This window comes from Dipteris shenzhenensis, chromosome 18, assembly GCF_047967505.1.
Source record: "Dipteris shenzhenensis isolate YYH24624 ecotype China chromosome 18, Dip_SZ_1.0, whole genome shotgun sequence".
NCBI classification, from domain to species: Eukaryota; Viridiplantae; Streptophyta; class Polypodiopsida; order Gleicheniales; family Dipteridaceae; genus Dipteris; species Dipteris shenzhenensis.
Genome location: NC_141613.1, coordinates 48,027,948 through 48,042,058, shown reverse-complemented (window position 1 = coordinate 48,042,058; position 14,111 = coordinate 48,027,948). Strand labels below are relative to the sequence as shown.

Genomic DNA, 14,111 nt, shown 5'->3' with positions numbered 1-14,111 from the left:
GCTTTGGGCCGAACGGTGACCATAGGTCAGTTGCTCTGTTTTGTGCATCGGTTCTATCGTATGGTCGGTGGCCTATTTCCTGACCCCCAGTCGACCATTTTGGGTGGACTAGGTCGGCCACCCAATTGAGCCTAACCGACTACGACTGGTGGCTATATAAGAGCAAGCCCGTGAAGCCCATTTCATCACTGGCTACAACAACCCTGATTCTTTAGCATCCAGCCTCCGTCTTCTACTGTTTCTAGCATGCCATCGAAGCTTCTTTCATAGGAGCGCACGGTTGGGAGGTAGCGCCATCTATTGTATCAGTTCTACAGTAATCAAATTTTTGATTCTCTATACTATCTTGTTTTCTCTCTTGCATACGAGATCCTGTTATTTGTTGAGCACAGACGTTGTATTATTTTCTTACACCCTTATCTAGTAATTTCACCGCTAGGCTAGATAGGTGTCTTTGTTCCAATAATGAATTAGATTATTCACCCTCATAGATAGGTGCCCTCACAAAATTGCACCCTCATCTCCTCCCATTGAGTTATTAGTACTACCAAGGTCTTCAAATTTGTTGAGGATGGTAGGCAAAGGAGTAAAGAAAATGCTAATTTTAGATTATCCTCTACATATGTCATGCCAAATACCTACAACTAAGGCAATCAAACAATTATAATCATAGCATTGTTTTCAAGCACATGCGCTCCTTGTATTCATAACCTTTTCGCTCCTCTTCTCAAGTGCTTTTTTGATTGAAGGGGCCTAAGAATTGACATTGGTGTTTCGAAAGTTAAGGCGCTTAGTTTATTTAGGTAGTTGTTGACTTGTTAAATATTTATATTTGTCTTTATCCCTAATTAATGGTCCACAGTTGCTACCTTTTTTGGGCTCATTTATATGGTTTATACCCTCCTAGTTTTTGCACTTTATAGCTGGCAACTTCTTCTAGGAGGGGTGATAATGGTGTGCCACCTTGTTAGCACTAAGGACCGCTACATTTAATTTTTTTAAAAACTAATTGAGTTGTGTGTTTTGAATTGCCATTTATGAAACTCATCCTACAAAAACCTCCCTTTAAAAATCAAAATTACTTTCTCTTTTGCATCCAAAAGTGCTTGCTTTACCACGACAGTGCCCATGGACAATTGTGCACTCTTGTTGGATTCACAAAAGTTCAAAATTCTAGTCACGTAACCAAAAGATCATAAGGAAAATGACTTGTACTTTCTTGGCCAGATGAACTACACTTTTGCTTGTTAATTCTTTTGAGCCTACTCCCCATGAAGCACGACAGCTATAGCTTTCTTCCATTGAGCATTCAACTTTCCCTTAAGCATTTAAAGCCTGTTGAGCATTCAAATTTCCCTTAGTTTTTTCAAGCTTGTGGCATTGAAGCATGATGATTGTTCTAACTTCACTTTTGACTTCCATCTTCATCTTTTGGTAGCTTTCTTGACTATCTTCACACAATTTTGTATGCCGCTCTCAATTTCCTACAATAGTGGGCAGGATAAAATCTTAGCCAACCCAATATATATTTTGTCTACATACATCAATCTTTTGGTTTAGCTCACATCAAAGAACCATGCATCAACAATGCCAATTGCCTTTGCTTCTTTCCTTTGTTGTAGCTATCTCATAGCTTCAATTCATTGATCTCTCTTTGTCTTGATACTTCTTAGCTTTTCATTGTTGCTTCAAAATCATCTTTTTTGTTTTGCTTTTAGGTATCTTGAAATTAAAGTGTGAGCCCCCTCCCCCTCGATCCTTTAAAAGCCTCCCATATAATTAGAGAAACCGAGTGGGGACTCATTTAGGACAAAAGAGGTGTGTGCTTTTTGTGGTTTAGAAATTGGAAAAGTTTACTAGTTGTCTAGTTGTTTTTGCCTTGTTGTTTGGACTGATGCTTACTAGCTGTCAGACTTCTTGTTTTTATCTTAAGTGTGTTTGTAATACCCATTGTGTTGGTTGTGTTTGCACTTTTTTCCATGTGGTTTGTGCATGTATTATTGTATTGTTTTTCCCATGTGGGCCATTGAATCGAGACTCCTACAGGACAAAAGAGGTGTGTTTTGGTGGTGATTTGAAAATTCGAGTTGAATTTTTATGTTTGGGCTAGTACTTAGTAGTTATTTGGTTGTTGTTTATGGGCTAAAGCTTTGGGCTAAAGCTTACTAGGTGTTCAACTTATTGTTTTTGTATGTCTTTGATATTGTGCTATTTGTTTCTCATAACTATCTTGGTCTGTTGCAATGCACATTGTGTTTGTTATTTTTGCTAGTTTTTGCCATGTGGGCTTTGAAGATGCATTATTGTGTTTTTTGGTGCTGATTCGCTAGTGGATTTTCAATTAGCCTAGTAGTGGCAAAAATTGGTCGACTAGCAAAGTCAAAAATCGACTAGCCAATCAAGCTTAGCACATGCAGAAATAGGATGGGAATGGGAAAAGGTGGTCCCATGCATATTTCTATCCTATTCCCATCCCACCGTGTGCTAACAAAAAAGAACTAGGGATGGGCTTAGGTGGAAGAGGACACATGTTTAGAAGGTGGGGACCATGTGCGGACAAGGACACATGTCATCCTTCCATGCAAAAAAGAGACTTCTATTAAGTATTAAAGAAAACCGTTAGAGCAAGCTTCATACGGGAATACGGGATACACCATGCAATGCATGAAAAGCTCAAGAGCCAAAAAGAAAGGATTGGGGCTGATAGTGCCATTTCAATCCGGTAGCAACCTCCGAGAAAAAGGGAGAACCCCTCCAAACTCGAAGAAATACAGTCCTCCTAGAAGAGGTTGCTCGTGAAGGGGCCTGCATGCTAGCCTATATGGCTATCAAAGTGTGAACTGTGTCACTCCAAATACCCATGAACACCTGTGATGGGTGTATCTGGGTGTCATCCAAGGCCTCTGTGCATCTGGCTCTCCAAATGTGCCAAGAGGAAATGCTAGCCAAAATCTCCCAAGAGGTGTCCACTAAAACATGTGAAGCTCTGAAAGGAATATGTGGTACATCCTGAAGAGAGCAGGGCTCTATCACCTGACGGCAGATTGAGAGTGCCCAAGAAGAAGGCTCACCCTCATAAAACACCTGGGGCCTAGTAAGGGATAACCATGCGACCTTCCATGTTTTTGAATCCCTAAATAAGATGAATTTCATTCATGTGGCTTGCACAGAGAGAGAGAGAGAGAGAGAGAGAGAGAGAGAGAGAGAGAGAGAGAGAGGGAGGGAGGGAGGGAGGGAGGGAGGGAGGGGGGGGAGAGAAAAAGGTGAATAGTATTCAATGGGCCTGCCCAACGTGTGAGAGAGAGAGACTAATATTTAAAGACAATTGGAATGAATGCACGTCCAAAAAAAAACAAACCCAAATTTGAAAGAGATGCTCTAAAGTCAACACAGCAACCAATCACTGAATTTGGGAAAAAAAAACACATCGAGAAAATGCTCGAAATTATTTTTGGCATAAAGGAAGCCAAAATAGGGCACTAGAGTGGCTACTCTATGGGATGGGAGAAACAAATGCCCTGTGCTAAGGCCCTTAGACTTCAAGCCAAAGAATAAAGACCAATTGCCTTGTGCCAAAAATCTATTCAAATCGTCGTCCGTAACGCATGCGAGAATGAATGTGTCGAGTGAAAATTCCACTCATCGCTTCCCCATCTCTCTCTCTTTTTCTCGCTCATCGATTTCCACACCTCCGTTTGATCTTCCAGTCCTCAGACTTTCAAGGTATTCCTCGCTTCTCACTAGTCGATGTACAATCGAGAATTCTAGTATGCTTGAGCTTTTCATGATGGCTTGATTTGCCGACTCAGAGCTACGTACTTTCAGTCCGAGCTCTTTTTTTCATTAAAACAGCAGGCACGAATTTATGCACAGACAGACTTTGCTTTTGGTTGAATCATCCCAAAAGCTGATAAACCAACTCATTTATGAGCAAAAATTATTAGCACTTTTGTGTGAAAAAACGTGTTTGAGGGGAGAGAGAGACAGGTATAGGTTAACCCAAGTGCCCTTAACGTGTAGTGCAAGTGCAAAGACTCCTTCTCCGTACATACTTAACAAGGTGCATGCATGCTTATGAAATTTTGGAATCTTTGGAAACTTTGGCATCCTTAAGGTGTGTTTGGAAAGCGTATCCACCTTTCCCATTTCCTTGGGTGCTCTCATAGAACTCCAAACTTGAATTTGTTGCACATGTATTGGATGGTTGGACAAAGCTGCAAGGAATGGTGATCTCTCTCTCTCTCTCTCTCTCTCTCTCTCTCTCTCTCTTTATATATATATATAAGCTTCTTTGATTGGAGATTTGAAACCGTTATGCAGCAATGACAAAATCTGGTTTTGAATCCTTTAGTTGTTTTCCTATCGAGAGTATAGAATGGGTATCTAGGCCACAAGAACGGCACCATGTGTTGTGTTTTAAGAGGATGAGTTTGGGCATGTTCTTGGATTCATCTGGATATGGGCCGCAAGAACTTCTTTGGATACGAACTCTGCATATCTTCTTTCTAGAGGTTTTAATTTAGAAGGGAAGTCAGCTCATTACAGGGTAAAGAGTAAAAAGGCTATTTGATAGAATCCTATGGTTTGGAGAACTCATCCAAAGACTAAGAACGTTTCTCCTTATATTTGTAATCCAACTCAAGTATGGAAGCCTAAATTGATCCCTGTTATTTCTCCCAATTCAAAGAAACGTTGCCAATGCATCTTTTTTCTTGTGATTCCCCTATTAGAACATTGCATCTACTTCTAGACCATCATGTTTCTTGTGCTTCTAGACCATCATGTTTCTTGTGATTCTCCTTACTCCTCAAATCTGATTTTCGCCTATAGAGACTTCAAGAGAAGGTTACAGTTCTTGGATCGACTTATGGTTTTGGGCAAGTTTTCTATTAAGATTTTTGAAAGATATAATATTAAGGTTCTTTTTAAACTTCTATATAGTTTAGAAAACTTCTATTGTCAGAATCTTCTCTTAAGAGATCAATATTGCTTTTAGCCGAAAGTATTGTCAAGACCTTCCAAACTTAAACGATTTTATGTACAAAGATCTAAATTCTTTTGGTGGAGGAATTTATCCTCTAGAGTTTTGTCAACTCATTTGTACAACCAGTCAAAGCTGTTGTAGTTTCTTGCATCTTAGCATTACACAATTTTCTTTAGGTTTAGAAGATGATATTTATGATAAACGACAACAACTTGAGTATACTATCAAAATCCAAAGTGGAGCTTGAAAGCCCATTTTCTTTTTAGTTCTTAGGTTTGGTTTCATTTTTGGAGACCTTCAACTCTTAGATACTTGTTTAGTTCAATTATTTATTTTTTAAAATTCACCCTCCCTCCACACTTTTATTAGCACTACCTTGCAAGGCAGCACAATACTGAGAATTTTGCAAAAAAGTTTCCTCCGATAGATTTTGGACACCCCATGCCTTATTAACTATTTTCTAGTCGAGTTTTGCTCTTGCGTGAGTACTCTCTTTCTCTGTCCCCCCAATCAAGTCATCCCCATCCTCCTCTAGCCATATACTCTAACTCTCCATAGAAGGTAATAAAAAATTTGAAATAATGAAGGCAGTGTTGTCGAGCACATCATGTGTTCTCACACCCACACACACACACCCACCCACACACACGTATGCACACATGCAGAGTTTGCACTTTGCAAGCGGTTGCATTATTGCACTCGAACTTTACAATGGTTCTACGCACAAGCTTCCATTGCAGGTGCTGCAAAGTAATCATCCATTCATCTTGACGATCGTTTGCATGTAGCAGAACCTAAGGCAGTTCTCGTTTGTCTTACTACTGCTTATTATTTTAAATTAATAAATAACTAAATAATGGAAAAAATAATGATAAGAATTGTTTGTTTGTCTTTGCGTCATTTGTTTTCTTATTTGCAACGTCGGTGCGTCTTTGTTCCCTTGTTTGTTTGTTTTTTGAGTTGTGTTGTGGTAGATATGTAACCTAATTTAATTCTCTCTCTCTCTCTTGTGTGGCCACATTTCTTTTTATTATTTTCTGATTTGTTTTTTAATTTTTGCTATCGATGTTTTTGTTATTTGGGTTGGGACCCCAGCAAGGTGAGAATGCATTCAATGTGCACTTTGCCAAAATGTTGTATCAACCTGTGTTGAAAATTCTCGAATATGCTTAGCTAACATGAAGTTAGTGGGGACCCAACTGTCCGATATAGAAAGGTGGAAAATAGAAATGGTACCAGAGACTTGAGGCCTGTGGATAGTGGCTGGGAAGGACACCAAGCCTGTGAGACAGACAACGCTGAGATTGATAAATGAGAAACTGTGATGCATAGGCCATCTCAATGATCACCATGGCAATTCAAGGGCATTTGATTTATCATGGAATGAGTGCCAATGATTCATGTTATTCTTGGAAGATTTTGAAAGGCAGTTTTGACGCTTTAGCACAGAAGTCGGGTTCTACTTTCTCTACATATGAGATATGGTGACACACTGGTAAATTCGTTGACAAAGGCAAGTAGATTATGGATTAACTCCATAATCTACATATCTGCTGGAATGGATTCAGGAAAAAGATCTCTTCCGTCCAGTCTTGCATATTGTAATTTCATGATTAGCTTCCATCCAACCTCCTTCCTAAGTGCTAGGCTTCATTATGGCTGAGTTTGTCTTGCAACTCGGGATCTTTGACAAAAACTCAATACGCAGGCCTTTATCTGAATGCATGCTCTTGCATGCGTGTGCGTGTTTGAGCGTCATTGCAGCTAGTCCCTACTATGCATGATGGAGTTGATGGTTTATTGTCTTGTGGATGACTATCATAAGGCTAGAAAACTGCACCTTGTTATGTGGTGAATCGGGCATATTCCTGAATTCATCAAGGTATAGGTCCACTAGCATCACATTGTGGACCGAAATCAGTAATCAAACAAGTGCAAGTCCTTGCTGGAAAAAAAGCTGTAGAAAAGGTGGAGGCATCTTGCCCAAAAAGTACAGCTAGATCTGACTGAGATCTCTTGAAGACAAGGCGATCAAATCTGGGCTGAATCTAGATGTTGTATCCTCTTCCAAAAGTGCTGTGCCTTCCAGTCAGTTGGATGCGATAGAGGGAAACACTCTTAAGTATTCCCAAACACAGTCCATAATCGCCTCCATAATCGCAAATTATCCATGTGCTGAGCACATATCACCTGGCTGCCCCCGTCTTTCAATAGAAGAAGTTAGGACTCCACCTGAGTCCTATGTTGGAAAGAAGCCATCCAGCTGAATGTGCAAAGCTGGAGACGGTGAGTGGGGATTGTTTCAGGTTGTACCCTATCCACCAATCGTGGAACTAGCTACACTGGTGGATCCTCTATAGAAACTTGCTTGTTTGAATTAGTTTGTGATGATTTCTCTCACTGGTGAGGTGCCCTCAATGTCTCAAGAATCCACGATGATGATGAAATTTATGTGAGTAAAACTGGAAGTACAATGTTGAGTTTGCTGTCCAAACTCCAGCAGTACTCCCAAGATCAAGAGCACAAGATGGAGGTAGCAAATTACACCCGACTGACCCTCTGCTTCAGCCTCCTGCTCCTGGTCTCTGCTAACCTGCACCTGCAGACTGTAACTGCCTGCTGTACCCCTGTGTGAGCCAGCAGACCGCTGACGAGTTTGCTTTATAAACCCAGGCCCACAAATAGACCCTATGTAGGTCCCTTTGCAGCAATTGTTGGGAAACACACGTATACTTGTCTGGAGCAAAGCTAATACAATGTGTACATGTACAAATGTCCTTGCAGCCCCCAACTGAGAAAACAGGAAGATTTTGCCAAAGCACAGCACTCACAAATCTCGCTTCAGATGCGCACTCATAAGAAGAGATAGATAACACTTTCAGAACTTAAGAGAGAAAGAATATGCAGATGTACGCAGATGTAAAGCCAATAATAGTATGCTCCACTCTCTGATGCAATTCTCCTCCAAACTGCCTTATGCCTCTCTGACAGGCTTTAGTAGCTGCTTCTGGTTGAGCTCTGCTTGCTGCTCCCTCCTGACAGTCTTGTGCTATCCTTACAATGCACCAAAATATGCCCAACACAGGCTGAGGTCTGCTGCATGAACTGTGAGAACCCCTACTGAGGCACTCATCCACTTCTCTGCTCTCCAACAAGTTGCTGGCCTGCAGACTTGAGTAGGTTGGAATGCCCAATGACAAAACTCTTGAATGCCCCTTCCAAGGGGGTCTTTTATAGGAACACACAAGGCCCTGCTGTGTCAGCTGACCAGGTAAACCTACAGACTCTCTGACTGGCATTGGGTCGGCAGTCCAGGGCTGATCGACCACAGCCGACCCAGTCTGTATGCAGCCAGGTCAGTTGACCTGCTGTTCCATGGCCTATATAAGGCCCTTTCTGCAGGCCTATTGCTGGCTGTATGCCCAGCCTACCCGCCCACATCCAGGCCCTGGTATGTGATGCAATTGCCTGCAGCTGCACCTGCAAACCTGATCTGCTGTTCCAGCCACCTTGTATCTGCTTGTACTTGCCAACTGGTACTGGCTGTCTGCCATACAGTGCTGCTGCGCTCTACACCGTTTACTCCAGGGTCTTTACCAGTCATGTGAGTATTCTACTGGCTGTTTGCCATACAGTGCTGCTGCGCTCTACACCGTTTACCCCAGGGTCTTTACCAGTCATGTGAGAGAGAATACTCGAGTCTTTAGATCGATCTTCAAGTGAGTCATCTGTCGTAATCTCAATAGAAAACTTGCATACGGACTCCTAGTACGTGTCATCATATGGCTTGGTCTATCAAAGTGTCTTGCTTTTGCCTCTCAAATATGGCTGACATTTCCTGCCAGTATCTTGGGTGGGTAGCAATTCAATCCCAAGGCATTTGGAGCGGCAGTAACACGTTTCAAGGCATGCTTGCCTTCACTCATGTTTTCATCTCCCTTCAATGTCAGATATGGGAAGATTTTTTATTCTTTCTTTGTATGATAGGTGATGATGTCTCCACTGAAGTATGTTGGAGGTCTCTTTGGTGCAGAAATCATGCTTTTAGAATACCAAAGGAAGTACGAAAGAAGCTTTCGAAAATGGAAGTCGGCAAAGATTTCCAAGAGAAACGGCACCGAAGGAGATTGCCATTGAAAGAGGTTGTGGCTGTTTGTGTGAAACGCTGGTTTGATGAATGCTTAGTTGCTGCTGAAGCTGGTGATCCTGAGATGCAAGTGCTTGTAGGACAAATGTTCAATTCTGGATATGGTGTGGAGAGGGATCCAGTAAAGGTAGTTTTCCTTGATTTGGGAAGGAATTTAAAGTCTGTATAAGCTCATTGGAGCTTAGTTGTAGTTATCAAGCTGCCCCCCAGCATCTGCTCTTTTCACAGGTGAAAGTTTTAATATTTTCAGGGAAGCTTTTGGTTGGAAAAAGCTCGTAGTAGCAGACAGCAGGATACAATTAATGCCCTTGCCAGTTCATCAGGTATGTAGAATCTCGATAGTGAAAGTTAAAAGAATGCAGAATGAAACTAGGAATATTTCCCTATCTTTAGAAACCTTAAGATCATCTCTGTTTGTAGCAGGTTGTATATCCAGGCAAAGTAACGTCTGATATTTTTTTGAACAAATATTGTGTTTCTGCCATGTGTTCTCTAGAAAATGATGCACTCCTCCCTAAACTTTTCCTCCGCCATGTTTGAGAACAGACAGTGAGATCTTCATATGATCAATCTATACATTTACATGCATGCGTGTACGTGCACACGTGTGTTTGTGTTTTTGGGGGCTGGGAAGGGGGGTTTGAAAGAAATCCCGGTTCTTTCTCGCAACAAAATAGATAGGAAAAAAAAAATCATTGCGATAGAAATAATCAAACACAAACTGAAAACTCAAAGCTGAATATACAATCTCTTATCCTATGGATCTCACGAAAGAGCGTGGGGAAAGAGAAGAGAGAAGCACCACGCGCAACTCTAGGGCCCAGAAATAAGGGCTGGCCATACAAATAAACTTTGTACAACTGGCTGTAAGAAGAGCATGGAGCTGAGTACAACCTTGAATGATCTGGGAGCCATGAGGCCCTTCTTTTAGAGACTTGGGCTAGCAAAAAGCTTGACCCGCTTTTAATAGATACTAGACTTTCTTGCTTTTTGCCTACCGTGGGGCCCCTTTTAAGCCTTTTCTAGAACCCCTTGGGGTCTTCTTTAGTGGCGCCATCTCCCGGGTGCTTTTTGCCTTGTGGGACCTGCTTTTTGCCACTTGCTCCAGCTTTTTGAGCCTTTTAGCACTCTTCCAAGTCCTACACAAACTCCAACACTCCAACCCGTTAAAGGTTAGCAAAATGGATGCATTCCTAGTTCTTGGATGAATCCTAGTCCCTTGTGGACATCCCCACAGTTCTCTTTTACCAATGCAAAGCAAAAGTAAAAAACAGTAAAACTGATGTTATCTTAAAGAGTCCTTTTTATTTCTTGGGAGAAATACCAATTGGTGATGTCCCCTCGGCTTCTAATAAGTTGTCCTCAACTGAAAGTTTCTTGATACAGCTGTAAAACTTGAGGATACCTCCTCTCTTGGCATCAATGGCCTAATAGTACTTGGCAAGATACCTGCAGATAGACCTGCCTTTGAGTGCTTTCCTTCTTTGCGCATTACACACTCTGTTCTAGTTGGAGGATCTCCTCCATCTCTTCTCATCAATAGACAATAATCCAGCCAGATATAGAAGCTACCAAAACAATATATTTCCGTCCAAAACTATGGACACAACAAAAGAGAGAGAGATCCAAAGTCCCACTACAGCGTGGTCCTTTGATCTTACCATAAGGTACTTCTACTATCTGATGGATATCTCTAGACTTGAGTCCGCATGCTCCACCTAGAGCGTATGTAGACTCTCCGTTCAGATCTCAGCTTCTTGCTGCCCTGATAGACAGCCTAAGGTTCAGCCCTGTGAACTCAGTCTGCAGCACACCTCTGGCTCACCTTCACCTCCAGTGTTGAGGTGCAAGAGAGAGACTTGCTGGCTGCTCCTGTCTGCCCACTCCTGTTGAAGTGCTGGATGCAAAATGAGGCCTGGGGCATCTCCTGTTATTGGCCCCAAAGCCCTTTCAAACTGACCGACTGGATCAGGCCTTAAATGGCCGACTTCTGCAGGGGGGGTAGGCGGACTTTTCAGGCCGCCCCTTTCCTTCATTTGAGGGCCCTCAGGGCTGATCTGCTGGCCGACCCAGGTCTGCCCTTTTGGGCTGCTGTTGAGCCCCAAGGGAGGCCTATATAAGGCCCCTCCCTTGGGCTCCTGACATGCCTCCCTCTTCTGCCCCTTTGGGGTCTGTTGCAGGCCTTTTACCTGCCCCACAGCTGCGCTATGCAGCCTGCCTTTGACAGAGGATGACCTGCTGTGTTTGCACCATCTTTAGGACCTTCTTGCAGGTCGTATCCCTGCCCATGGATCCCGTCATGCTGCCGTACTACAGTCGGACCTGCTCGCCTTTGTTCACTTCTGTCTGGAGCTCTAAACAGCCCCGAACTAGCACCTAGTGCAGGTGCCTCTGATCTCTTCCTTTGCTGCAGTTACTGTCTCTCCAAGGCGCTACAAACCTTCCAAAAGAGCCATACAGGCTGCTGCTCATGGCGGATCTGTTCTGTACTGTTCCAAGTTCCCAGAAGGCTCTTTTCTTTCTCTGATCCTTGCCCACATAGAAACCATGATGCTGCCCATGTGGCCTTCCATCAGTTCCCAGGTTCACCCACCCCATGCTCTCCTGATATGGGGGCTTATAGATGGGGAGGTGACCTTTCCAACATAGGGGGAGTATAACTCCAAAGGCATGGTGGCTAGATGGTACCTCGCCAAGATCAAAAGTTACTTACATGAGATGCCAAGTTGTGGAAGACAACTCTCCTTGTATTCGCAAAGTTTTCAGCTCCGAAGGAAAGAAAAAGGGCATGGATTTGCCAAGAAAGAAGGGCCCATGGCTGGCCAGTGCTCTTAAGGAGCAGAAAAATGCCAAAGAAACACAAGAATCTCCGAACGGAAAGCAAGTGCTTTATATGTAAGGAAAGAAGGGCGTGTGGCTGCCCAATGCTCTGGAAGGCCAGTCGGCCAAAAGAAGCAGAGAATGCCACAAGATTGATCTAAGTCAATGATTGAAAGTTACCAGATTACAACCACACACACACACACAGTGTGAGCTCCTGGGCTATTCTATTAGTCTTCCACTGTGCGTACCCTTTGTTGGTCGATTTCTAACACCCTAGCCCAAGTCTTTGGCCAATCTTGTGTCTTTCCTTGCTCCTTGCCAATGAGCACTAGGCAGAATACAACTGGATTTCTCTTCCAAGGGCTCTTGCATTCCCCTTCTTTTACTTGCCTTTCTTACGCAAAATCTCGGACTGATATTCTCTGTTCTTTTTTCTGTACTTCCAAGGGCTCTTGTGCATTTTCCCCTCGTCTTCTTTGACTGAAAGTCTTCTTTCTTGAATGTCCATAAATTTGTCATTCATGACTATTGCTTTTCTGAAACAAACTAAAGAAAACAATTGGCTTTTGTCCTTGATGCTAATTTAATCAACATAAAATTGATACTTTGTCACGAGGACGTGATTTTATTTGTGAATTCTAACGTAATTCAATTTGCACGTGAATACCTTGGACCTTGGTGGCACGGGAATTCTAGGAGTCTTGGTACTTGTATCAAGCTTGGGGAATTAATTCCTCAAGACTCCAGGCAGATTGTGCACGTGAATACCTTGGACCTTGGTGGTACGGGAATTCCAGGAGTCTTGGTACTTGTATCAGGCTCGGGGAATTAATTCCTTGAGACTCCAGGCAGATTGTGCACTTGTTTGTGTATTAATTGTGCCTTGGGGTAAGTTTCTAGTGACCCCAGAAGAATGATAGAAATCCATTTACTATTTTGGGATTAAGATCTGCCAATTGTGTCCGGAGGCCAGAAACAGCCAAATTCAGGTGCACTCAGGCCAAGACAGGTCAGTTGCATGCTTGTAGGCGTTCAGAAGGCTGTATTGCCTAGTTCGTGTGAGCAATAGGCTGCCAGGAAGAGAGGCGAGCTGAATTTCACTGCCCATAGGCTGATCCAGGGTGGTTCTGTCCAAGGCGATTCTGTTTCTAGAGATCTGTGAGCTATTCTGCGTGCCAAGAAGCAAGATGAATTGCTCTTGGAGCTGCGCAGGTTGTCTCGGGGTGTGCCAGAGCTGAGGCGAGCTGATTTGTGCTGTTTTGTGCTGTTCTAGGGCTCCTACAAGCTCGACAATTTGTTTTTGGGGCCTTCCGGGCTGTGGTTTTGCTGGCTGGCCTATCTTTTGCTGATTTCTAACAAAGACCGGGCTGTGAATGCTGTGGTTGGTCTGTTGCTGGGCATGAGAAGGCTGGTTGGTGTAATTTTGGGCTGATTCCAGGCGAGAGAGGCTGGACGACCTTGTTTGTGGGGTTTTCTAGGCCGGGGCTGCTTGCTAGATGATTGTGCAGTGAGATCTCTTACAATCGGTCAGTTGTTGTGCCGTGCTGTGCATTGCAACCCACAGGTTGTGAGTCGAGGGGCACCGTAATAGCCAGGGGCTGAGTGCTGCCCTTGCTTGTCAAAGGCTCGATGCTGTAACTGCTTGGTGGGGCTGAGATTGTGGGACGATTTTACTGTGGGAGCTTGGGTAGCTTGCTAGATGGGTTACGCTTCGGAATTGGATGCCTGTGAAGTCATGATTGGCTTGGAGTATTGAGAGTAGAGGTTATGCTGTGAGCTGGATGCCTACAGGAGGGGTCTAGTCTTTGTTGTAATCTATTTTCAGTTGAATAAATCATAAAGAAACACCACAAGGGCGCCAACTGATTTGGGGCCAATCGGTGTATTGTGTTTTGAGCAGGAGCATTCTAGCTCTCGTGTGTTATTGTTTGCTGTGGATGCTTTACTAGTGTTGTAACACTAGCTAAATTGTATATTTACCACCCTTATTATTATTAGAGGCCGGTTGCATGGTTTTGTTGCCGGGACATCACCAACTTTTCTAAGGTGGCCGTGTTGGGGAGCAAGTATTGCTGGCTGAGCCATAAATTACAGCAAGGTAATTTCTAGGAATCATGTCGCACAGTGATGCTCAAGTGAGTAATGATTGGGAGGATG

At 43.2% G+C, this 14,111-nt stretch overlaps 1 protein-coding gene across 1 annotated transcript in view; it reads left to right on the top strand.

Moving 5' to 3' along the window:
- The first annotated feature begins 3,475 nt into the window (after positions 1-3,475).
- LOC147891335 (uncharacterized) overlaps positions 3,476-14,111 on the top strand; it is a 40,265-nt gene continuing 29,629 nt past the window's right edge. Inside the window, exons 1-3 of the mRNA XM_087389900.1 lie at positions 3,476-3,723; positions 9,018-9,258; positions 9,382-9,454. Coding sequence (XP_087246026.1) covers positions 3,614-3,723; positions 9,018-9,258; positions 9,382-9,454 — 424 coding nt within the window. The 5' untranslated portion in view covers positions 3,476-3,613. The remainder of the gene's footprint in view (positions 3,724-9,017; positions 9,259-9,381; positions 9,455-14,111) is intronic.